Source organism: Larus michahellis, chromosome 8 (genome assembly GCF_964199755.1).
Source record: "Larus michahellis chromosome 8, bLarMic1.1, whole genome shotgun sequence".
Taxonomy (NCBI): Eukaryota; Metazoa; Chordata; class Aves; order Charadriiformes; family Laridae; genus Larus; species Larus michahellis.
The window spans coordinates 2,877,944-2,904,376 of NC_133903.1; the positions used below are offsets into that span (position 1 = coordinate 2,877,944).

Consider the following 26,433-nt stretch of genomic DNA (forward strand, 5'->3'; position numbering starts at 1 on the left):
ACTTCATTTCTCCTGCAAGGAGCCAGGAGAAAAATTTTCAGAGGCAGCCAGGATCCGCTATTGTGTTGGCGGAGGAGCCGAATGCGGCTGACGTCACGATTCATTTTCCCCATGACTGAGGAAGGCGACTCTCAGTGCCACATCGCGCATATGAATCAGGCAGCGTTCCCCTGGCACAGCTTGCCAGGCAATTCATCTTCCACCAGGACTTCTTCAAGCAGAAGAGAAAACGCCAAACTTTTGCTATTGCACTTCCCTGCAAACCTGGCGGAGGGGAGGGCTGGGGAGATGGGGGCTGCAGCCTCCCCAGGGCACACGCTTGTCCCTCCGCTTCTGACCAGTTGGGTCTACAGCAGCTATTTTCCGTGTTTGTACGCGCATCGGTAGGTCCCAGGGTGACTCCAGCATGCATGGCCAACCCTGCAGCCACTGTGAGCATCTAAGGCATCTTTCTAGCCTGCTTGCTGCTACCTTCTCTCCAAGCTCAGGAAGTATGTTCCTGCTGATATCAAAAAGAAATCAATATACGCAGAAGTTCCTAACAAACTAATCCGGTTTACAGCATGAATGAGACTCACCTGGAAAAACTGAGATAATGATGTCCTCCCTTCTCAAAGCAGTACCAGCCCCAGACCATCGATGGGCGATTCGTTATCATGCTTCACAGGTGGAAGAGCAGAGGGGGAGCACAGCGTACAGCCCAAATAAAGGAGTCACACATCCAGTTTGGGAAGTGACACTTTATTCTTACGATAGAAGAGCTATATCCATTGTACCACTATATGTCAGACTTCAGGGGGTGCTCCATCCTCCGCAGAGAGAGACCCCCAGCAAGGTGAGCAGGTCCCCACGGCCCGGTGGCAGGCGGCATGCGAAAGCCAGCAGCGGTGAGCACACTCCAAAGAGCTCCCTCCCATCTCCTGCAATCCTGACATAACCAAGAGCCCGAGAATCTCGGTGAGGAACAAAAAGCACGCCAGTGCCATCTGCGCACACCACACAACGTAGATGTGTCAGAGGGTCTTCAAATGGCCATTTATGCTTCTGCTTGTCTGCTGCGTGATGGCAGACTCAGGTAACTGGGTATCTTGAAAATAATTTCAACCCTGTTGAGTGATGAGCTGTTCGCAGGAGCAAAGAACCTGCCACTCACGACTGATCCTTCCCCAGGTCCCTATCCTCAGGGACCAAGCCCTTGGCTCCCATTAGGAGAGGACAACCAGGGAGCGGGAGGCACTGACTCGTCTTTCTGCTGGGACCCAGTTTTGGGGGATCCTTTTGGGAAAAGCTGCGAACGGTGATGCCATGCATCCTCAGACTGGCAGTTCCCACCATATTTCCAGGGAGATGCTGAGACAGCCTGGGCAGTGATGAACACATTTCCCAGTTCAAAGGCAGGAATTAGGTCTTGGCAGAGGAGGGCCCTGGGGTGGTGCCAGACTTGGCCTCCCACAGGAGGGAAATGATGATTTTCAGAGAAATCAGTGCAGTTTGGGAATCAGCATGAAAGAAGGGGGAAGAAGGAGTTCCCTGCAAAACAGAAGCAACCCAATGCCACAAATTAAGGGTGGAAGGGGAGAATTTGTCCTCACTACCTCAAGTGTCCTGCCTAGGAGTGCTCCACACCTGGCTGGTGGCTGGCGGTGGGACGCTAAGCAATGGTCTGGCGGCTGAAGAGGTCGAGCGTGAGGGCGCTGAGGAAGGCCGGGATGCTGTCCTGGCGAAGCAGGTGGAGTTCGATGAGCTCACGGATGGTTCGCGAGAACTCGGTTTCCAGAAGCTGCATTTTTCCGCCAGAGGAGCTGGAGGCCTGAGGGAAAAGAAGAACAAACCCGTTAATACAGCAGGGTTTTAATTCGCCTCCTGCCACCCAGGGGAGAGCCAGCGGCATCGCCCTGAAGCCTCCTTTGGCGCGGATCCACCTGTAACCAAGACACGTTGTCTGCTGCGGCGCAGGAGCTCGGCGCAGGGTGAGATTGGGTTGTTATTGAGTCGTGCCTTTCCAACGTCCCCGTGCAGGACCCCTGGGTGAGCCTCCCCCGGTGACAAATGGGGCGGTAGGAGACGAAAGGTTTGAGTCTCCGTCTCTAGAGACATCCCAACCCGCCTGGACGCGTTCCTGTGCCACCTGCTCTGGGTGACCCTGCTGTGGCAGGGGGTTGGACTGGGTGATCTCCAGAGGGCCCTTCCAGCCCCCGCCATTCTGTGATTCTGTGATCTCCTGGAAAGGGGCTGCACAGGGGCCAGGCTGTGCCGCCGGCGCAGAACCGGGGTGCCCACGTCGGGGTCACCATCACCACCCAGGTCTTGGGTGGCAGGAGCTATGCACAAGGGCTTTCTCTCTATGAAAACACTTATCCCTGAAGTCATTCTGCTTCTGTAGGAGGAAGCAGACCTGTTCCTAATTAACACGACGCCTTCCCAACGAGCTGCTGATCCACCCCGCATCCCTAAAGTGTTTCTGGATGTTTAAATCAGCCCGGCAGCGCATAGCCGAGAGCTCCAGAGGAATTATTCCAGAGATGCTCTCAAGAAAATAAGGAAACTCAACATGTGGGAAGACATTACAAATCTCCTGTAACATATAAAACAAGCAAAAAAAAGCTAAATGCAAGAGAAATAAGGAATGCTTGAAGCCTCTCCTGCCCCCGGAGGCACAAGAGCTGCTTGTTTATTAATAAACAGCAAAAACTTCACAGTGCAAATGCTAATTTTTTCCCCTGCCACTTTCCTCTTCAAAATGCTCCTGTTCCTAATTGCTCTGCAGCTCCGGTCCCCCTCGGAGCCGAGGCAGGGCAGCGCGGGCCGTGCCGGGCAAAGCCGGCATCCCCCGGGCGCGCAGGAACGGGGCTGACCCCCAGCCCCATCAAAGGATGCCGAGAGCCGGAGGGGAGGATTGGCACAGGAAGGGAAAACGTGGCTCTACCTGCTAGGAGAGAAGGGAAGAGATAACTGCCGAGAGCCCCGGGGAACCTGCTTGTTTCCGATTTGGTGTTCTCAGGAGCCGGGACACATTTGATTATGAACTTTTCATGTATGTGTCACTTTGGATTGCGAAGAGCACAAGGTACCGAGGATGCCCCCATCACCCCTGAGCCAGGCAGGGAATCTAAACAAGGTTTCTGAGCGAAAAAGTAAATTAGCTTTTGTTTAAATCCCCTCCACTTCATCTGGGTTGTTTTTCAGCAACTCCAAAGGATGTTCAGTGCTTTAATCCGCGGCTTACTGGAGCTGCCCGCCTCGTTTTCTGCGCGTCCGATCCACCACTGCGTGAGATGAGAGAGGCTGAGGAGGAAGAGGGCAGCGACGGCAGGTGAAGGAGCCAGCTGGAGGCGCAGGGAGGGACGTTCATCCGCAATCCAGGGAAAGCCAGAGGCACAACGTGAGGCTGTGGCACGGCCGGGAGGTAGTGGAGGGGCCGGGTGCTGGGAGAGCAGCACAGGGTCGGTTTTGCAAATCCCCCCCTGGATTCCGCTGATGGGAAACGCCGGTTTGGGAGGAAGGTCCGAGTATTATGAACGCATCGCTTGTGTCTCCAAACTCAGCGCTGAACTGGATGCATCTAAAATGGGAATTCAAGCTCTGTATGAAATACACACTGCTTCCTTCGCAGATTTAAAACACTCTTTGGGCACAGAATTAATTTTCTAAGAATTTACAAGTAAATCCATTAATTGGTTTACTAGTTTAATTAATTAAAGCAAGTTTCTTAAGAAATTTAGCATCCAGTGCCAGACCATTTGCTTGTGTTTTATGATCTCGGAAATGGAGTAACATAAATGTTTTAAATTTCCCCTCTACTTTGAGCTCACTGGCGTCGCGGGCGAAGGCTACATTTGAATAATTTCTTTTTTATGAGATTAATGGTAATTTCTCTCTACTGTTCTTCATAACCGAAGTTTCCTCCTTCAGCAGGGGCAGAAGAATAACACTGAGAGAAAGTTATGTGAACACATACATGCTTTTGAAGACTGATATTTCCCGTTGAGTTCAACGGGGACGGTGGTTGTCGGATGGTCAAGGGAGGCACCATCCTCCCCTCCGTGGCCTCTGTCTCCCCAGGAACTCCAAGAAATCTAAAAAACTCAAAAAGCTTCCAAACCCCAGACATCTCACCCAGGTTTCTTATGATCTCTTCTGTAACAGGAACAAGGCAGGAAGGCAGCCATTCGGAAAAAAGGCAATTCTTCCTCTGCCGGGAGATGTTTACATGCTAACTTTGAGGATGGATGCACTTGCAGTTCACTTCACCCAATCTCCCACTGCTTTTAAAAAAATTCAGTTACTTTTTTTTTTTTGTCTCTGGGAGTATTTTAAAATTGCTATCATTGTTACCTTTCTTATTATTTGTTTTTATTGCTATGTTTTCTTCGCCCATCTGTTAATAACAGTATAGCCTGAGATATATAGAGAGATTTGTTGCTTTGAGTTCAACAGCAGGAATACCTTTGCGGCATGTGCTTTACAAATAAAGTGATTATACGGAATTGTAGCAATACGTTCCCATTAATTCACAGGATTTCTTTTCAAACGCCGGTCCGCACCCTGCCTGGTGCATCCGTCGAGCCGCAGGCAGAGAGGGAAGCGCCAGGTGGGAGCGGGAGCGAGCAGGGGACCAGGACAAGGCAGGGGGATGCGGGAGCACCGAGGGGGGGACACTGGGCGGGATGCTCTGCTGAAGGAACACCGCAGGCTCTGGTTGTTTCACACCGGTTTGGATCGATGCAGAGCATACTTGTGACTCTAGCTCTAAAAATCAGATTTACGAAAGATACGAAGCTGAAATTTCCAGTGGTTCAAAGCTGTAAGGGCGCTCGAGTCCTCCTCCTCGCAGTTCACAGCTAGGATGCCCTCCACTAATTTTTAATCAAATTTTTAAATTAAAAAAAAAGCCTCAACCCTCAAAGGAAAACTCCTGGACACCACCGCTGCTAACAAGAACTTGCAGGTGACAGCACACGCCAGCTATTCACATGATGTGTAATGCAGTCGCCATTCACCCCAGTGATGTATCCCTGGAAATTCAAGGTTTAGACAAAGGCAAAAGCCACCCAGGCCCATCTAGGTAGGAAACGCCCAGCTGAGGAACCTAAACAACCATCACCAATCCACAGGGACAGTCCCTGAGTGGGGACGGCACAGGAGCGTATTCAAACCCGGCCCTACCTGCTCGGTGCCCAACACCATTGACACATCTTACTCTGAGCGACATCACTCTAGTGTCTTGCTGATTTTGAAGTGTGAAAGGAAAAACATCAAGATTCAGAGTCAAACCAAACAGATGGGGTTGAAGGAAAAGCTGAGCCTGTGAGTACCCCCATCCGCGCTGCAGCCAATGCGTAGAGGAGTCAGTGGAAGAGGAGACTTTGGGGACCACCGTCACACTCCACTCCCCCTTTCCCCACGGCCGAGTGCAGCGCTTTGCTCCAGATGCAAATATTCCCCCAGCTGCCCTCAGCAGGGAGCAGCCCGGGATGCTGAAGCAAAGTACTAGGAGAATATCATCTCACAGGTACTCTTTACAGAGACCTATATTGGTTTCTTCTAATTCATGGAAAAAAAATCTGCCTGGCTCACTAAACTACGGAGATTCAGGTCTATGTTATGTTTTATTCAGACCTCAAATACTTGCAAAAGGAAAGATTCCAGCTTTCGCTAAGCTCCGTTGCTGGTTCAGTCTGATTTAAGGCCTATCGGGACCTTTTCTAGAAAAGCAATGGAAATCAATCTTTGCCCCACGTTACGGCCCGCTCGGGTCTGCTGGTGGGGGGATGCGACTCCTGCCATAGATTTGCAGGGTGACACCCTGTTTTTCTCCTCGCAGGCTGTGCTATCCCCACAGAGCAATCAGATCAGCGGGCAGATTTCACTGTACCGTAAAACACAAGAAGAAGACAGGTCTATTTACCACACGGAGACGTAAACTTGCAGTAGCTGCTCCTGGATCTGCTCAGAGAGAGGAGCCGTTAGTACAATTGTTTTTCCATGAGAATCAAGATCAGCTGCCGCCTGCCAGAAGGAAACATCGTAAATCTTCCTCTTAACCCTGGAAATTGGTAAATTATTCAAGCTTTAGAGTTTAGATATACATATAAAAGTCTCTCAAATAACCACCAGCGTGGTAAAGAAGCGAGTTCTCTCCAACAGGGACCATCTCAGCAAGGAGCAGATGATGCAGAAGATGTGTAGGAGCAATAAGCACTCCCAAACGTCCCTGCTGGAGGATGGACCTGCAGCTGGCCAGACCGGGCCGGTAATGCTGCAACATACGGACCATAAAGGAGGCTCTCTCAACCGTTGTCACTCCAACGTAACATATACAGGGCTTCTGACGGCACTGATTCTGCTGATGGCTCTTTGCCCCATGCTGCTGTTGCACAGGAATGCTCCCTGAAAGCCAAGTCCCAGCATCAACTTCTCTCCTTGTTCCACCAGCTGAGAGGTAGCTGGGTCAAAAGTGCGACAGTGTCTCCTTCGGTCATTTACAAGCTGACATATGGCTCAGGAGTGCACTCTGAACTAGACACACCAATTTTTTAGTTTCTTGTATGCCCTTCTTCTCTTCTCTCTGAGATATTTTGGTAGCTAAAAATGATGGATTCCCTAACTCTGGCTCCAAAAGTGCCATCAGCTATAAAATGGCATGCAATGTGATGTTCATCACGCAAAGGATGCCGCTTGAAAAATAGTGGTTAAGCATAAGACCCCATGTCTTGTAGGTCTTCAGACTCTGGAATAAGACAGAAAAGGGGGCGGTTGCATGCCCCAAGGAGAAGGCTGACATGGGGATGTGGTATCATGAAAAAACATGGGGTAGAAATGCAGAAAAAGGGAGAAAGGGACTTCAGCATTCAATACAACTTGAGATTTCAGCATAAAGTGGGGATATTCTACCCCTGATTTCCACACCGAGAAAGCACAACTGCCTTTGGGGATGCCATCCACACAGGACATGCGTTCCTGCACCTTCAAACACCGCCCCCAAGTGATGGGGGTGGAGTTTCCAAACGGTTTTGGGTGAGCTGACAACGGTGATGAGGGAGCTTTGTGCCAGGCGCAGCAGGCAAGAGAGCTGTGTCTCAGCTTGGGAATCCCGATTCAAACACCTCAGCGTGAGGAAGGGTGAAGCCTAGGGCTTCGGCAGGGCTGCCAGAGTGGCTTTCCACCCCTTGGCACAGTCACGAGCCTTCGTTTTGCAGATGCCGCTCGGCCATGCTCTACGGTAGACGGTACTTTTCAAGGCTAAGATGGATTAGGGGTCAAAATGAGCAAGTGAATCATTGCCCCGTGACATTTACCCAGCGCATGTATCGTGGAGGCTCTATCTCATCTGCGATGCTCCTTCCATAACTCACTGTCTGTGCCACGTCCCTACGCACAACTGCTCTGAACACACATGGCAAACAGCCCCGTGCGTGCCGAGGGAAGGGGCAACACAGCTCCACATCTGTGACTCCATGCAGAGCTCCTCCCTGCTCCATTCAGGTCCACAGGCCTCTGCTGTTGTGGACCATGCCGTGGCCATGCTCTCCTCTCCCTGCCCCAGTTCTTACTGCCGTTTCCCACGTCCTTGTGGCGCTCCCCACCCCACCTCGAAGGCTACTCTGACATGGGTTAGGCACATCTCCCCACCAGATCAACCCCTTTGGCAATCTGCCTTCATCATCCGAATCCCTCAGACCTCCTCTTCCCCCAACACCTTCCCCCATCAGCAGAAGCCCTCAGGGTCGGCCGCGCTGTCTGATCACCTCCCGAAACCTCTGCAGTGCTACCACCGTCTGCACCCCAGACCCTCTGCCGCCAAGCGCCTTGGGCACACTGGTGGCCCTGACGGCCCCTCACCTCCCTCCAACGCTTTCCCTGTGGTACCCACCCCCTACCTCGGCACCCATTAACACACGTAAACCCTGTCACAGCCCAACAAACCTACTCGAAAATATATTTTAAGAAGCTGCTCTGACCTTTAAATGAGAAAATCCTTCTGTTTCTGCCTCTCGCTTTGGACGCTGAGATTTTTCTAAATGTCAAAGGCCGCCTTGTCCACGTGCGGCACCCACTGCCCGGCTCTGCAGAGCTGAGAGATCACCACTATCGCCACTGCGGGTCACTCCAGACTGGACACACTCACACGGGGCAGCCCACCACGCACAGAGCCAGCCAAAAAACTGGGCTGCCCAGCAAATCCCCACGGAAAGCGCGCGCGTGTGTGTGTGTGTGTGTGCGCGCGCACGTGTGGAAACTGCCTGCTGAAGTTATAACAACCCAAATGTGAGGTTTGGAGATCTAATTGCTCAAACTTGGCTCTCTCGGGTGATGATATCATTATCAAAATCCCCCAATTGAGTTACGCCTCACCAATCAATCTCTCCTAAGCATCATGCGCTGCTCAAATACCAGGTCCCCAGGTAGCCACTAAATCACTTTAATTAGAGGCTGTTCATTTAAAATTAGAGAAATATTAAAAAAACAAAAAAACAAATTGTACCACAAGATGTGCTTACGGCTGGAAATATTTATGAGGTTATTTAGCAAACTGTTTACTGGTTTTCTTCTTCTTTTTTTCACGGCAATGGGCAGGTTTCAGCTGGCCTGACACGACGCCTGCCCAAGGTAGCTCTGGCAGAATGTGCAGCTCTTCATCAATCTTCATCAAACTCACCTACCTCTCACAAATGACCATTCCTTGTCTGCAGCAAAGTTTTTCCCCCTTTAATATCCTCTTTGTAACCCAAAAGAGGAAGACTACTTCTTTATAATAATTGCTTCTTGCCAAGCCCTCTGACCTCCGTGTTGCCAACTTGCTATATAAAGTGAATTTATGAGGCAGAGAGAGATGGATGCCTGTAAAGGGCCTTCCAGGAAATGTAATGAAAAAGCTGCTTTTAGCTGCTGAGCAAAGAAAAGCAAGCGCTTGGCAATGCCAAGGAGAAAATTGAAAGCTGGGGTGGGATGAGTGAGAAACAGCCCTGCGCGCACTGAGATTTATAGCAAACATTTCCTTTCTCTTTCTTATTATTCAACATTGAGATGAACCACAGCCCCACAATGTCTTCCGCACAAGAGGTCAGCTCGTACACTTCCATCTTCATCAGAAAGACGACGCACACGAGCGGCAGAAGCGATGGGGTCCTGGATGCTGCACCAGCTCAGCAGCGGAGACACACGGAGCGGGGCATGTTGCTCAGCAGTGAGTTTCTCCCTACAGCTACGTGTTTTGATCTACGTGAGCTCTCCTGCACCCGATGTAAAAAGATGAAAAACGTTAAAAAAGAGCAGGGACGTGCACTGAAGCACCCGCACCCCTCTTGATGGGGAAAAAGCGGCCGGTGTTAATCCTGGGGGACGGTGCTCTGCGCAGCGGAGGGCAAGTCAGCATCTTCTCTCAAAAGGTTTCTCCCACAGGTTAATGCCCTTTAGACTGTCAAATGTGATGCCATAAAAATAAGATCAAAGGCGTTAAAATAAGGGAAGCATATTTTTTGATTCATACTATTACTATTTTATATCTGAATATTCCTATAGAGCTTTTCATCCTGGAAGACAGGCCTTTGAACTGCTGTGATTTCACCTATCACTGAGGAGCAACCCCCGGGGTAAAATGTGACAGCTATTATCAGGGTGCATTAATGTTACTCAACAGTTCAGGACAGACAGAGACAAATATATCCAATTTAAATCATAGGTTTGAAGAACTACTGCTCAGTGTGGATTAATACCCATGCATTTTCCAGGAGTGCTTTGAGAGTTTGAAAGGACAAGTATTGAAACTAAAATTCCCTGTCTCATCTGTAGGACGCATTCAGCCTCCCACCATTATGCTGTAAAACTGAACATGAGTATTGTCAGAGGGGGAAGAGGGTAACATAAATGATTCACCTGGAGCATTGACTTTTGCATTCGCAGATTCCAATGGGGATCTCCAGAGCAACTATCAAGGAGACTCACCCTGCGGAGATTTGTTGAGGTGACACCTATAAATGGTTCAGCTGAATACAAGATTGGTAAGACTAAATCACGGCAGACTATTCACATCACTGAGAAAGGAAAATTGCATGGGATGTCCACTCTAAACTAATACTGGCAGCTGGCTGTAAGTCAGAGCCTGAGATCCTAAATTATAACTTTTTAACAGGCCTCAGGACTGCTAAATAATGTTCACCGCCAAATATGATTATAAGCATCAACCATGAAGGAGTGTAGATGAGAGCAAGGCAGAGGGTTCACAGAATTTTTCCAACTCCATCCTATAAAAATCCAAACTATGAAATTACGCCTTTAAAGCAAATACCTCGTTAAAAGGCGCAGGATCTTTACGAATCAGTGTCTTCCCTTGACATACCGGGAAGCCGCACTGATCCCCCAGCCCCAGGTATCTCTGACCTACAACGAAGCCCTTCAGAAAGAGCAGCCAAACGCACGTTATCCCAGCTGCCGTCAGGACCACGCGCTGCGGAGCCGGACCGCGCCAGCACCCAGGCTGCAGCTTTCCAACCATCTGCGAGGTGACCGTATTGGACTGGTCAAGCTGCAGAGTGAGTAGCTAACAAGCATTAACAACATCCAGCCCATGTGTTCTGCCTAGTAAAATGCCAACCCATCTGTCTGTAACATTAGCGACTCCATAGAAGCCATATGCAGGAGAGACATAAATTAGGGAGAGAAAAATCTCCCGTTACTTTCTCTGAAATGACTCTGCAGTTGTTGCCTGCAATGCTCGGGACTGGGTGTTATCTAAGTTCTGTTTTCCCAGCCAAATCCCGGCCTCACGTAGCTCTCCAGCCCTGCCATCCAGAGGCAGTTCCTGGTCCATGCCTGGCCCCGATGAATGCGGCAGCTTGGCACAAAGGGAAAAGTAGGTGCAACTCAAACCAGGTCCCAAACCAGTCTCCCAGGAGAGCCAGAGCAGACAGACAACTTGAGGGAGACACCAGGGACTGGCAAATGAAGCCAGTGCACAAGAATCCCTCATTCAGCCATGGAACTCATCTCATTAATCAGCCAAGTTGCTTATCACGTTCCTCTCCATCTCCCTTGCTGGGAGGAGAGCTGGAAGCAACGGAGGAGCAGAGAACCAACAACATGGACTTTCTGGAACATGAGAAGGAAGCACCTATAGCAGAAATGCAAAAAAAATCATCTGTGTGGGCTTTAATTAAGATGGCCTCGTTCCCAAAGCGGGGAGATACTCCACTTGTGAACTGCAGCTGCGAGCAGGAGGTCTGCAAGAGAACACGAGCAGCTAAGTTTGCAAAACCCTACACTGACGAGAGATGGCTGGAACCATGGTGAATTTTGATGGCAACTTTTTGCAAGCTGCCACGTTGCCAGGGAGATAGGCATCCGCTCCCCAGAGCGAACCACCGCTCACCAACAGGCAGAACTTGCTGGAGCCTTCACCGCTCACTGAGTCACACCAGGCATGCGCCGTTCCTCTGCTTCTGCATCCCGCCTCTGCCAGGGGCCTCTCGTTTCCCATCTCCAGATTAGAGAAAATAAGCAGCAAAACCCAAGACTCCCCCCTGCTGAAGTGCCCGCACATCACATGGGGCGCAAATAGGTCATACAGACTTCAGGACTCCCCAGCTGCCAACTGGGAAACAACCCCCTCGTTTGGGAGCCGGGCATCTAGTTTCGCAAGAGCTGGAGGCTGAGTGCGCGCTGGAACGGTTAAACGAGCAGATTACAGACGCCTGCGAGGCACGTCTCACTGGAGCGACTGCTACTCTGCCATACAGCAGACACCAGCCTGTGATTAATACGTTTATCCTTCTCATCTTTCTGGTATCCTTCTGGAAGTCTGGTCGTGAGCAGGGCGGACGGAAGGCTCAAGAACTGAACAAGAAGATCCTGTGACCAGTAATGGCTCAAGAGACCATCAGTGGTATACTTAACGACAAGCAGGCAATTAGACCTTAGATAGGAGGCTGAAGGATGGGATGGTATATGGAGCATGCCCGTTCCTGGCTCATTGAGTTTGCAAGGCTTGTGGGGGAAGGAGGAACAGATGGACCTGATGGCAGATTACAGCTGAAATTCTCACCATGTTTATTCATTACCCTCTTCTAGCTCTTGTTTGTCATAGTCTGGCACCCCGGGCTAAAATGCAGGTTTAAGCCTTCCATCAAGGAAATTGGTGGCACCTATTAGTCACCTCTGTGCAGAGCCAGTGCCCTGCGTTACCGTCAGTGCTCCGGAGACCGAAGCCACCGCTCAACGAGGAGCAAGAAGAACTAGTCAATAATTGCCTCTTCCTACGGGACTGTGTGACTTGCTTATACTTATGATCTGCCAAAGTGGAATTTAAGTGTTGGCTTTGGAAATAACATTAGTTGCTGTTGCAACATCAATAGCCAAATTTCACAATCTTAGTGTGAGTTGCGGAAGGCACTTTTATTGCTCTTGCTTTTTTGCTGGCTCACACTTTCTTCGTTTTTCTTCATTTGAAATCGCTGTCATCAGCACGACTGTCAACAGGACTAAAGTGAGCATGAGTTGTCACTACCCAGAAAGTCAAAGAAGAAAGGAAAGTTGATTTTGAACATGCAAAACGTTTTTCTTGTGTCTTCAAGAATCAGTTTTAACCATTAAAGGCACACAAACCCCCTCTGGGGAAGCACATTTCTCAGACTACATCTATAGCCACAGATCAAGATTAATACTTGGGGAGAAGGTGTCCTTATTTAAAAAATTTCACCATTTCTTTCTCAACTTCAAAACTTTCGAGTGCATGGAGCTGGTGGTTACCAGTAGCTGTATTTGTGGAGTTACTCAACCAGACTGGTAGTCCACGGGCAGGAAAAACCGAAGACCAAGATAGTAAGAAAGCCAGTCACCTGGCCAGCGCAGGTTGTGCCCGCTTTCAAGAAATGGGCTTTTAATGGGAAACCCAGTGTGAAACAGAGTCCCAGGGCTCCTCTACTCCCCTCTCCTCGAGCAGATCTGGTCTCACCATAAGAAGGAAGCCTGCAGCTGAAGAGACAGAGGTTGCAGCTAAGGAGTGAATAAATAGGAAGATTTCATTATTCAGTGAAAAAGGAAAAGAAATTCCACTGTATCCCTCGAGGGGACACTCAGACCTTTGGGCTACGACGCATTTGCTGAAAGCTTCTGCTGTTGCCGCCTGTGCTGTCATTTGGCACTAACCTCCTGAAGAACATGGCAAGACAGCGCTGCTGGTTCTCATGTCTGGATGAACATGCTCCTCTCCCCGTAGGGAAAAGGAGAAGGTTTTCTATTTAGCGAATGCACCGTGTTCGAGAAACCTCCGAGGAATCTGCCTGGGGCACCGGCCCTCCCCATCTGACACACATCTGACTGGTTGTCTCTTCCTGCTGGTGTTCTCCCACTGATGTGCTGCCATCCGCCAGTCAGCTCCTCTCGCTGGAGGTGCGGGGCGGGGGGGGGAGATTTATGCAGACACCATGTATGCAATTATGAAAACAGCAGACAAGACACCCGGATATCACACAAACCGATGCATTTTTGCTGGCAGGCTTTTTGCATGATCCAGTAACAGCTGTCATGCTCCAGCCTCTCTCATCTGAGCTCCGCTACCACTTCAGCATCCTTCCCCGTCCTTTACGAGGGCTTTCTTCCCTTCCCGTGTGCCGCCTGCTCCAGACGCCACAGCAACGCAGGCAGCAGCATGGGATGCAAAGGGAAGACGGCATGATTGGTTTTCATAGCAGCATTAAAATGTAATGTTCACTTCTTTAGGCAAGATGCCACTAATTAGCAACGACCTCAAGGCAACCAAGCTGCTCAACCAGCAATCTCTCCCACTCTCGAGCTCTTTAAAATTTGCCCTTTTCCTGTGCCAAGCCTTTCGGCAATCTTCCCTAAAGCCCGATAGCCGTCTGCAGACATACACGTATGTCGTGCAGCATCTTCTGGAGAAAGGTGGGGAGTTGGTATGGAGCTTGGGCTTCATGTCGTCTCCAACCTCATCCCCCGCTCTGCATAATGCTAAGGAAAGGAAAGGACCTGCCTCCAAGTTTCCCTGCCGGATTAGCTCCTGCCGTGAACTCTGCAGCCTGGGAGCCCGTTACTCCCCACATCCTCCTGCTTTCCATCACTCCATGCTTATGTTTGCTTTCGTAAATAGATTTAACCTTTCTAAAATTAACAGCAGAAGAGAACTTCTTTTGGCAGAAAACCAGCTTTGGAAAGATGGAGGAATATAACATTTTCCAAACATTTGAAAACCACAGACTAAAGATAGCGTTAGTCTCTCCAGTGCATGCTGTTTTTGCTCATTATTCCAAATGTTAATACATTAATAGATCCTCTCCTGATTAACGGCTGCACTAGGCTCTCTTTCTAGGAACACATATGGTTCCTTCTTGCCACAATATTGGAATAGAGAGCCAAAATATTTAAACAGTGACACTAATAAAAGATTTTATCCCCCCCACCCCGATGTAAATAACTAAGGCTGAAGCCAACCCTTAGCTCTAAATGCTTCTTATCGTTCAAAAAGTTCTTAATCAAATCTGAACATACTGGCTGAAGCCCATTTGAAATAAACGGGGTGTCTGTGGGTGCGACACTGCTGCAATAAAGCCACCGTCCCTGGAGGATGCTCTGCGTCCGGCTGAAAGGAGCACGCACTAGTTGGGCATGTAATGAAACATGATAATTAAAGCGTGTGCCTGCACGGGCTGGTCCTTCCCGCAGGGCTAGAGGAGATCCAGGATGCCGCATGCAAGGAGCAGGAACAGTTTTCTTCCCCCACACCTACAAGGTCCAAGTATTGCCCTGAATTAAGATAATTTTGAGGGGGGAGGGTGTGACTCCAAACACTTCTCTGCCAGCTGTCCGCAGTCGGCAGCATTCATCCCACCTGCTGAAGGACACGGGACTCACCCAGCACACAGCCCAGAAAGTACGGGGAAAAATTCTGGTAGAGGATACGGGGCTTGTCTTGAGTCGTAGGTCAATTCCCAACGCGGAATTGCCTAAAAGAGCTGTTCCTCCTTCATTTTTTCCTCATGCTATGCCATTATCTTTCCTCTCTGCCATAGGTCCTGTACAAATCCTACCTGTCTAACACCATCAGCTGCCACAATCAACAGCAGTTTCCACTTTGCTGCTTGTCACCCAGCTGATCAGGCCTGTTACTGGCAGAGAGCGACACAACCCTACCATCAGCAAACTCATGAAATTTAAAAAACCTTTTTACATTTCAAGGAGCGAGACCTGCAAGGGGACGGGCTCCAGGTTTGTACTCCAGAAAACATTTATCACTACAGAACTGAAACATGGTGTGAAAATAAAAGCTCTCGAAACCTGCTTTCACACGTTCCCCGGCGCGCCCAGAGGTGTTCCTTCTATGATACACCTAACAATGCTCTTGAGAATTGTTTTCACAAGCTAAAAATACAAACAAAACAGCAACAGAGTCAAGAAGTACTTCTTCAAATGCCTCAAATCGAGGCTATTTGTGCTCTAAACACATTGTAGAAACAGCGTTAATATATATTTAGATGTTACAGAAGGCCACAGGAAAAGACCTCAGCAAAGAATGAGTGCCATAATACAGAGCACGTCTCAACTAGGGTGGCAGGTTTCTTTTAGATCACTGACCATTGTCCTGCTCAAACAGCCTGTATTTTACAATTCAAGTTACATTTATTTGTGTATATATAAATGTACATGAGATATTTGTATTCTTTCTTCTGCAAAAAACACACAAAAAGCAGAAGACACAGATGAGAAAACAAGCGGATGAGCTTCCTTGGAGGGTTCATAGACAAAGATGTTTAAACGAAGTAATTTAAAACCAGAAAGAATCTCACAAACAAAGCGCTTCTAAGCGTCACGTTCACTTGCTTGTTTTCGACTTCATTTGAAAAAAAACCTCAGAGGGAACCAAAGCACTTTAGCTGCCGCTCCCTCATTCCTGACATCATCTGGAGAACTTCACCAACCTCTTTCCCTACCAGTTACACACCAAACTTTCCAGAACAAGTAAGTCTACAGCAATGAGGAGAATTAAAAACATTAGCTAGTCATTGTTCGTCACACCTCCGAAGGGTAGGGAAGCACTAGCGTTACCTGAGATTGAGAGACAAGAAGAAATGGGCCTCCTGTGTCTGCAAGGCAACACAGAACCATGCAAAGGGCTCGGTGCTCGAGTCCCATTTGCCTCCTTTGCCGTAGAACCCAGAGCTTTCTCAACCCATGGGGCTGGATGGGAACGTGCGAGATGTGGGATTTTGCAATAAATCAATCATAAACCCCACGTAAGGGTGTAGCAAGGGGATGCCCACAATAAAGCCTGTGGGGATGCAGAGCCGGCAGCTCCAGCCCAACAACCACCCATTCATCGGAATGACTGCTCCATTCACGACGAGCCGCCCCGTCCTTCCCACAACAGGACCCTGCAAATAACTTTATTTAACCAGGAAAACAGATTTGTGTTGTTTCTAAAGGCAAATGAATCTAGCTCTGGCTGCAGAGGGCTGAGCTGTGTTTTCTCCGTGCCAACAAAAGCATCGGGATTGCGGAGGAGACTAAAGAGACTGCGTTTGCCTTCACTCTCCCATGGATCGTATCTCAGCCAAAAAAAGGGCTCACGCAGCACAACAGATCGGGCTGCAACTGTAAAGAAGTTCAACACTTTTGAGGCTGTTTCTCTCAAGTTCTCGGTGAATTATTTTGAATTTAGCTAAAGGCTTCCCACAGTTTACTGGTCTGCAGCGAGAGCGGGGCATCTCGGGGAGGGGCTGGTGAAGCACAGCATTTCTCAGGCTGATCAGGGAAGATGCTACTCATTCTCATTTTGTCACTTTTCAGCATATACGTGGTCCCACCTGTGGCCGAGTTCTGCCCGAAGATGCGAATACGAGTGGTTTTGTGCTGGAGGTTCCTGCCTGTGTGCTCCAGACAGAAGGTGAATGGGGAAAGAGGTCCCCAGAGAAGCAACAGAGGCGGATGTAATGAGGCGGATTTATTCTTAAGTCGCTAGGCAGGGATGCACAATTCTTTACTTTTTAGTGCCTGGTTATTTAACCTTAATGCTCCACTGATGTTATTTCTTGTGTGGAATTTTATATACGTGTCTATGGACGAATTTGCAATATATAAATAGCGTAGATCAGAGGTGACCTTTACATTTGTGCATGTGGAGATTCATACAGCATGAGGGCTAGCTAGGAGGCTGAAGTCATTAAGATATGTTCTCATCTAAAGTTTCTTATGAATTATTTGTAAGCTATTTTCTCACTTTTTTTTTGTTATAATACTCCCACATACTCACCAACCAGTAAAAATAGCTTACCAGTGAATACATGTTTCGGAAGTCTGTTTGCCTATTTTTCTTTTGTGCAGCAGCTGCTGTTGCCATGCTGTCGTTGCTATGTTTTCCTTTTGCTTTCTTTTTCTTATGAAGGGGAAAAAAATAAATCTATTCCCTAAACACGCTAGACTCAGTTCATGGAACAAAATACCTGAGGTATTGCCTAGAGGAACATAACAACCCAGCTGGAAGAGCATAGCTTATGCGTAGAAGAAAGTCCTCTTAACACTAATATACACCTTCTTATCTGAAAGAGTTAATGAAACTACAAATACTATTTAGATAGACTTTCAAAAAGCTTCAGGCAAAGGTCATTAAAAAGGAGTATTAATGTTTCCTAGAAACTGGGCAGTGAAAGGTAAAACTGCATGCTGAACTATAAGTTGATAAGGAGGCAGGGGAAAAAAAGATCTAAAAGAATAGATCTGGCCAAGACCCATCTGGAAGATAAAACGATGAAGGTGCTCGATAAGCTTGTCAAAACAGTCCTTTAAGCTTGACAGCTGAAATTTGTCTCTGTGGGATGGCCCCGAGAAATGCACGCGCTCTTTCCGGAGGCCACAGGTCCAAGGTGCAAAATTTGACTCTGGGCTGTGGGCCCGAGGTTGCCACCTTCTGCCTCTGGTCCCTGTATGAAGAGCAGTAGGAGTTTGCTGAACTGGGGTTGAGGCTCAGCAATTAAGCTCTGGAAAGACGTTGCTTGGGGTTGCCCATCCCTCCTTTGCCTCCCGCTCCAGAGGAACTTGGATGATCCTTCCAGCCTTGGTCTCCTGCCAACCTCCACGGAGGTCCGGGAAGGAGAGTGGCAACACGATGACAAGAATCAATAGTCTCAGCCCAACAATTGATGACTTAGAAGACAGAAAAAACTACGAGATGGCAAAATGACTTAGGTGGGTCAGGAGTGTGGAGAACTGTGAGGGACCAGCAGGACCTGTGAAATTTGGGTCAATGGACGATGCTACGGCAGAAGAAATTCAACACAGACAAGTGCAGTGTAGTTCCTGTTGTTCTGCCAATTTAAAGGACTCTTAACACGTTCATGGCTTTGGAAATGATGTAACCTCTCAGAATAAAAAGCCAAGTGCCACTGTGGCCAGCTTAAAGACAACTTCTCAGTGTACAGTGTCACTCAAAACAGCAAGTAAGATGTCAAAATATATGCCTTTGAAAAAAAAAGAAAAAGCTAGTAGTACCATGTCATGTTTTTATACAAGTTGAGAGCATGTCCTCTTCTCCCGGGCAGTCAGTCAGCCTTGGTGAATTCAGTACAACACGAGGGCAAAAGATAAATTAGGTTTCCCTTGTTTGAGGCATGTGCTATGTAACCTGCCTCTTTCTTCTGAAGAAGATTTCCATCAGTGACTGCATCGCTGGGTCACCGGGAGAGACATTAAAGGCTGGAACAATTTACTGCAGAATTAAGAAGGGCAACAGTAAAACAGAGATGGTCAATGCGGTGAATGCTGAGTAGGACGTCACTCTGGAAAAGAGACTCCCAGTATTTCAGATACTCTTCAGCTATTACCCTCCTTGACTCAGGTGGGTGGGCGGTACCAAGCACAGCGGGATTCAAGACGTCCCCTTCTCTTTCTGGAGTATGTCTGCATTAGCTGCCGCTTTTCTGCATGGCAAACCATATTTCTCTAGGTCAAAAAACCCCCAAGCCCCTTCCTGTGTGGGGCACAGGTGCTACTTCTGACTATAAACTTAAAGCACAGCACCATCGAGACCAGTTCTGCCATTCACTGTGCATTACTCCTGCCTTTACCCACATCCCATCAGCCCCAGACTTTGGGGTCTACCAAAGACTGTCTTCCTCATGCCACCATCCATGAGGACCACCACTTCCAGCCATGCCACAGAATTCCCATGGAGCTAGGCAGTGCCGCGATTAAGACCTGGGAGCGAGGAGCTTCCGACTTTATTCCTCACTTTGGGTCCCAGCATGAACTACGCAAGCAGCTTCGCTTCTCTGCGTCTCAATATCCTCACCCTCCACTAGAACTAATAACAACTCCTCCAACAACCAGGCGTGCTGTGAGAATCAATTGGTATTTGTAAAGGCCTTTGAGAAATGTAAGGCACAGTCTGTATGTGAAAATTATTGATATGATTCATTACTAGGCATTCATACTCTATTCATACAGCTCCCAGACTATTACTAAATATTATGTCCATTTGAATATTGAAATCACTGCTGCTAATAATTTCTGCTAATGTTACACTGGTCTTTCGGAGGTGGCTTTTTTGACTTGAATAGGAGAATTGTGGAGGCAGTGAAAAAGGGAACAAATGCCAGAAGAGGAATTAAAAAGAGGACAACAGCTCTGTGCAGGCTTCATGGAAAACAATACAAAATCCATTTAGCACGTAACTTTGTGTTAACGCTTATCTGATGCCTCTTCCCGTGCTCTTTCTTCTCAACTGAATTTGTATGAAAATCTGATCTCCATTCGCCCTCGCCTGCGAGAGGAAAACAGCAAACCCGAGCGCATTGTGTCTCTCCAGACGGGCCCCTCGCCCCCCGGCCCGAGCGACACCCGGGCCCCCTCTCCGTGACCAGTCTGCTTTGCAGGGAGCGGGGATGCTCCATCCATCCTCCGGCCCCTCCATCACCAACGCCGACATTCTCCGCGCAAGAGCCCTGCCTTTTACTTCGCCGTGCTACTGAAAGCAGCGCAATCTGGGACTACTCAAAAACCTCCGTTTCTGAGAAGCAAGAGCATATGTCTATACATTATATATTTATTCACACACTGAGGCATGTTCCCACTCCCGAGACACACACGGTATGTTCCGAATTTCTCACTCCAGCATGTTTTGCAAATCTGCTCTCCACCCCCTCTATTCCCTCGTTTCACTTTATCAGTATCTTGTTTAAGGGAAATGCTGCTTACTGTAAACTGGAAACGTTAACATCAGGTCAACAGACCATTTATTAAGAAGCAGCTGTGGGAGAGGGAGCGATGGGGCACAGCTATTTTCCTGGCTCAGCTTCTTTTCCTTCCAGTTGGAATATTTATTTCCTTGCTGTGATCTTTCTGCTCACTCTTTGCGCTGACAAAATGCTGCCAATATCTGCGGTGCGGGAACTCAAGGACAATCAATATTTCACTTGAATCAAATACAATGCTCTTTTTTTTTTTTTTTGTGTTTTGTTTTCAAAGCTCAACATTTTGCAATTAAACCTCTCAAGACACGGGGAAAGTTGAGGTGGGGATTCTTTTGTGAAAGGCAGGAGGGAGCAGCACAGAAGCAGAAACCAGAGCAAACCAGCAGCGAAGCCAATAGAAATCTGCTGCATCGTTTCTTCTTTTTAATACATTTTTTACGAGAAGTGAGATCTTTGATTACATTTTTGATTAGGAGAGACAGGCATTGCCCTGCCCAATGCACAGTTAGAGGGAAAGGAGCCTTTCATGTTCATAGATATCAGACATCAAAACAGCCATTCCCCACTCTTAAAAGGATCAGACAAAACTGCAGCTCAAACTGTGCCAGAGACTTTGGTGCAGGCAGGTTCCTGGCGGAAGGCAGTCTCGGAGCCGTAAGGAATCATGTGGATGCTGAAACTCCTGTTGAGTGTGGGGAGAAACACGGGGAATTTCTCCCAGGGAAACCCAGGACCATTGTCAGGGCATTTCAGGATGAGAAGACTAAGGGCCGCGACAGCCAGGCTGCGAGGGGAGCTGCCAGGAAGGATCTCCCAGCTGTAAGGCAAGAGTGGCTGCTCCATCAGAGGGTCCAGGTAGGACAGGTAGAAAGCAACAGGTAGAAAAAAACAGGTCTACCTTTCCCCAAGTAGACAGGGGAAAGCAACCAGCAGAGCACCAGCGACGGCAGGGTTTTTACTTATATTACAAAAAGGTCACAGCTTCCCCTCTTCCTCCTTTCCACAGACTCATGGACTTACTGGACCTCCCAACCATGTGATGCCCAGGCATGGGGCGAGAACGCTGACAACCAGCTCGGCTGTGCAACACAAGTGGCCTCCGTCTTTAGAGCTGCAGAACATCCCACATGGCCTCCTTTCTTTAGAGGTCACCTTGATTCCCTGATAACCTACAGCGGTTGAATCTCATGAACAAGAGATTAGAGTTCCGATCTTGCACTACTCCAACTGAATACTAACAATGGCAACACGGTGTCACAGCTTATCCCTTACCATCACTGCAACAACCCTTCATTTGGCTGTGGAATCTGCAAAATCCCAACGGTTGGAACGAGACAGGATAGCAAATCAACTCATCAATTCATTCACAGTTTAGTTCAGCACGGATTCAAGCACCTTCTCCTGTCACAGCTTGCCAGCATGCCTTACAGAAGAAAAAACCCAACCCCTTGACAATTTTTCAAGGTCCACAGCAGGGGCTGCTTAGGTTGGTGGCAAATATGGTGACCATCTTACCAGAATTTGGCTCAGCTGTGCCAACAGATGTCCTGAAAGCATTGGCCGCACCTGAAGCTAACTTGGATGCTAACTCAGATGCCTGAACCTTCTCCATGTGTTCCCAGTGCTGAACACTGACCCTCAACCACAACATGGACTTGCTGGTGCAGAAGCAGTCATCTCTCATTGCACACAGTCTTACCATCAGCCTGTTTCTAATCTTTTTTTTCCAGAGGAGTGTCCTTCAAAGCATTTTAGCACCACCTCACCTCTGCCACCACCCTTCATCTTCCCTCTAAGTCAGGGTATCACACAGAGACTATTGGGACCGTGCAGCCACCAACGCCAGGCCACCCTCTAGTCCAGCCTGTCTCTGTCTGTGGCCTCCATCCCTGGCTGGCCCAAAGACCTGGCAGCAGCGATCCAAACGGCATCAAGCTGACACCACGCTCAGACCGATAACAACCAGCTTGCGATGGACAATTGTTCCTTCTCCCAAGGCTACCAGGGCTGCTGCAGATTTTTATCCTCTTTTTCCCTCCTCATACAGCAATAATGTCAGACCAAAGGAGTCTGGGAGATGCCCACAACTCACTGTCAACAGTACGTTGACACCCGGCCTTACATCTACATTAAAGACGAGCGCTGCCATCACTCAAACAGCACCTGGGTAAGATAAGTGCCTGGATGAAAAAGAGCTGGCTCTGGCTCAGCCCGGACATTCAGAGGTGCCGTCAGCAGCGAGAGGATCTGCCAGAAAATTCAACCCCATCTTCCACTGAAGTGCCCTATCTATCTGGGAGATGAATAGCCTTTATTTCCCTCTGCACACACCGCTGCTACTGATACGCGCCAGAAGTGGCTGCAAACACCTCTTCCCCAGTTCAGACCAGCCAGGAGGTTGCAGCCTTTTCAATCCGACGTAGGTTTAGCTAGTGGGATCCCTGCCTCCCTTCCCGAGGGTATAATTCACACGCACGCTCCTCCGCTGGATCAGCTCACACCACTTGCCCACTTAGCGCAGAGGAAGGTGAGAACACGCTGTACTCCACTGCCGCACCGTATCGGCTTGCCATTAAATACCAGATACGCTGCCATTGATTTCAGTTAGATTTTTGTTCCTAACAAACTCTCTAGAAATACTTAACCCAAAGCCTGAAGTGCCTCTGAACGCACAGCCTCCTTGTTTTCTATTGTTTATCGACATGTTCCGTATCTCTCGGTGTAGAAGACAGACTGGAGGAACGCAGCCATCCGATTCTCCCCCGCAACGTCACCGACGCGATCAGAGCAGCAACGGGAGCACGGCTACTCCGCTGCTCTTGCAGCTCTTTCCTCCGTGAGACGTGTGGACCTCTGATTGTCTTTGAGGCTTTGATTTCACTAGCTGCACTGATTCGAAGCCACCACCGATTGTTATTTTTTAATCTCTAGCAAACAATGGTGAGCCGCTGAAGCTGCAAGCACAGCCGCATGCAGTGATTAGCAGCGTGGTGGAAGACAAGTGAGACTGCCCCAACATTTTGGCATGAATAACAATGAGGTAGATAATTTTTCTAGGAACGCTTTCCTGTATAGCAGCTTTTAGAAAAACAGTAACATCCCAGGGATATTCATTCCTCTGGATGGCGACAAATAAACCACAAATTAGTTCCTTCTGCAACCTGTAGAGACGTTCCCACATGTGGTTTCAGTGTTAGAGGATGAACTCAAGGTACAGAAACAAATAACAGTAGGCAATACGTGCCGTGGAGGATTTGTACAAACATTTCCTCCTAAGTATAGCTATAGCTTCCTCCTGCAGGCTCTCGCCCTAGGTCCTGCTCACCCACCTGCCACCAACCCCAAGACCCCAAGCTTCACGCGTGGCACGCCTGTTGAAGCAGGCTGGCCTGTATTCTCATGCTACAGAGAGGGGCAAAGTGAGGAAAACCAAGGAGAAAATGCACTACTTAGAGGAAACCTGTGCCGGTGAACAAGGGAAAGAGGCAGAACAAGATGCCGCACCAGGGAGTTAACAGGCACCGGCTGGATATCTTCAGCTCAAGCGAGCATTACCCCAACCAATTTATATGTAACCAGCTTAGTCGAAATACCACTTAATTTAAAACATCCAGGAAACAAAATAATGTCTTCGAGGTCAGGTGGGGCCAGCTTGCTAAGGGCAGGACAATTTTATTTCCCGCTGACTTGCCACCCATACTAATGGTGCCTCCACAAGAGGTGAAAAGAGCAGCACAAACTCCAGACTCAAACCAGCCTGTGATGTGCGGCGAAACCATCTGCAGGTTCACTCTCATGGCCGGTACAGTCACAACAGCACAGCTCCCAGTCCCAAACAGCCACCTGCCTGCAGACGCTTCTGGTAAGTTGGAAATGAGAACAGAAACCTTTGAGGAACACTTCAGAAGATGAGGTTCTGGTTCCCCTGCTCTTCAGCTGTGTATCTGGAACGGTGCAGGGCGCCAGCACAATGGGACTCAAAATACAGTTATTTGCAAGCCACATCAGATGTAAATGGCCAAGAAGTCCCAGGTTCTTGTGATGCTGCTGGCACACACCCTAACACTAGCGAGGCTGAGGACAGAAAAACTCAACCCGCTGGTGCCAAGGGACACCCAGGACCTCGGAGCAGCGTGAGCCCTCGATGGGGCAGCTGACGGCCACGTGGCCACCTTCCATTCATTTTTCCCATTCATAAATGCCTCCCTGTTTCCACCAAGGTCAAGGTCCCAGAAGGCAGGCAGGGGTGGTATGAAGAACTACGCAGGGTCCATGAGGAGGCAGCTCCTGCACCAGCCGCGGGACCGCACCCGCTGAGCAGGCGATGCCCAGCTTGATTAAAATGAAGACACATTCCTGCGCCTGCTGTGCTGCCTTGTACAGACGCTGTTCCTCGGGTTTTCTGTTTGTAAAACAGAGGAATACTTGCTGTACCTCACAATGGTCCTGGAAGGCTTAATTCATGTTTGTGAAGTGCTTTCAGATCTTAAATTGGAAGGCATGAGAAAGCACAAGTTGTTATTATAATTGCATTATTAAGTGCTGTTAAAAAAAATAATTCAGTTTACATTTTGTAGAATTCAGGTCCTTCTTCAGACTAGCTTTATGTCCCTTGACACATGTATTTGACAATAACCCTAATAGCCTTGATCTTTTATTCCCAGCAGGGCTTTCTTTATACCTTAATGAGGTCTCTTCTTAATCTTTTTTTCCAAAGGAGAAACACCTCATCTCAGCAAAACCAAATTCTCTGAGCTGCTACACGTGAGCTTGCTTTCCCTCTGCCAGACTGGGTCTGCTTCGGTATGGTATCCCCAGTCCAGTGAGGGGCCCAGACTGGTCAGGAGGGATACGGACAGGATCTCCCACATCCCTCACGAGAAGCCACGCTACACTTTTTGATTTGCATACAATATCTCTCTTTCTGCCAGTTAGGACATTCCTGAAATATTTTACTGCTCCTGAGAGCTGTGCCAGGTTATTTAGTCCCAAATACAGCAGTATTTTTATCCCTCTCGTCCATAATGCCTGATCTTCAACCCTATCTCTGTTTTGTAGCACAGGATGCTCCCACCATATATTCCTGACTATATTTCTGTCTTCAGACTCCCGTATTTCACTTCCCTTACCCTTACCCTTATCCTTACCCTTACCATTACCAAATCACCCAGAGATCTACAGCCTTGTTGATATTGACTTTCTTCTCTCCTCAATCCTTCTCTCAGGTTTCCTTTTTCTTCCTCCTATCATCTGCAAATTGCATCGTTTTTATCTTTTGCTAGGCTGGAAATCTTATCATGAAAGAGAGACTTTTCTTTTTTCTTTTTTTAATTAGTACTTGGTAATATTACCAAGCTGTGAGTTTATGGCTTTGTAGATCTTATATTTTTGACACTAATTACTCACAAAGGCTTTTAAAGCAGCATTTCAACATAGCAACTGCCATGACTGTAATTAAGTAAGAAGCAGCAAATTACTTTTTTTTTTTCCATTTCAGAAAAAGTCTCTAGCGTTCCTGTCCCGTATCACAGCTCAGCCCCCGGTATCACTCCGATGAACGAGACCAGACGTCGAAAACACATTACTCCCGACGCAGGCACAACCCTCCCCACCCTCGCCCAAGCGCTTGGCTGATGTATTAATAGTGCTGTCAGCACGGCGCATCCACGGGGATTCACCACTTGCCTATTGCCAATCCGAAGGGCTCGGCTAATTTTAGACTCGTGGTTTCTGCTTCTTGCGAGAGAAGGCTTTCTCCCCCCTTTCAAACCTCAAAGACTCACGTTGTACCAACCACGTGACTGCGCTTGATTTATCTCCTCCCCATCGTCTCCTCGCTGGGACTCGGAGGGAACGTGGAGGGATGTACTGGTTTCCATACCGATGCTGGATGTGTTGCCTGGAAGGTGCCGGGGCAGCAAGCGCTCTCATGATATGTTTGTAAACGAGCTGTTATGAGGATGATCAATTAAAGGCATCTCAGTGGAGAGAGTTTGATTCCACTGGCCTAATTCATTTTCAAATTACTCCAGGATGCTGCCTTTTACTATTACATTATTTGTTCTGAAACTCCAAATTAAGATTTTATTGCGCCATTAATTTTTATGCAGAAATTACCATTAAAATCAATGTTTTCTGCTTAAAACTTGACAGTTTGAGATGACTGATTATCTAGCCTGTTTCCCTCTGCTTTACTGCCTCGGAAGTGGACGGGTCCATCCTGGAGCGCCTCTAGCTC

General features: G+C 48.4%; 1 protein-coding gene across 7 annotated transcripts in view; it reads right to left on the bottom strand.

Annotated features, from left to right (window-relative positions):
* Positions 1-721: 721 nt before the first annotated feature.
* The window catches only part of MAD1L1 (mitotic arrest deficient 1 like 1), a 372,969-nt gene continuing 347,257 nt past the window's right edge, over positions 722-26,433 (bottom strand). For 3 of the 7 annotated variants that reach the window (XM_074597440.1, XM_074597439.1, XM_074597445.1), the window contains one exon: positions 722-1,810. In XM_074597440.1, the coding sequence (XP_074453541.1) occupies positions 1,652-1,810 (159 nt within the window). In that variant the 3' untranslated portion in view covers positions 722-1,651. The remainder of the gene's footprint in view (positions 1,811-26,433) is intronic. The other 4 variants (XM_074597442.1, XM_074597441.1, XR_012588676.1 and 1 more) reach the window with 3 other exon arrangements.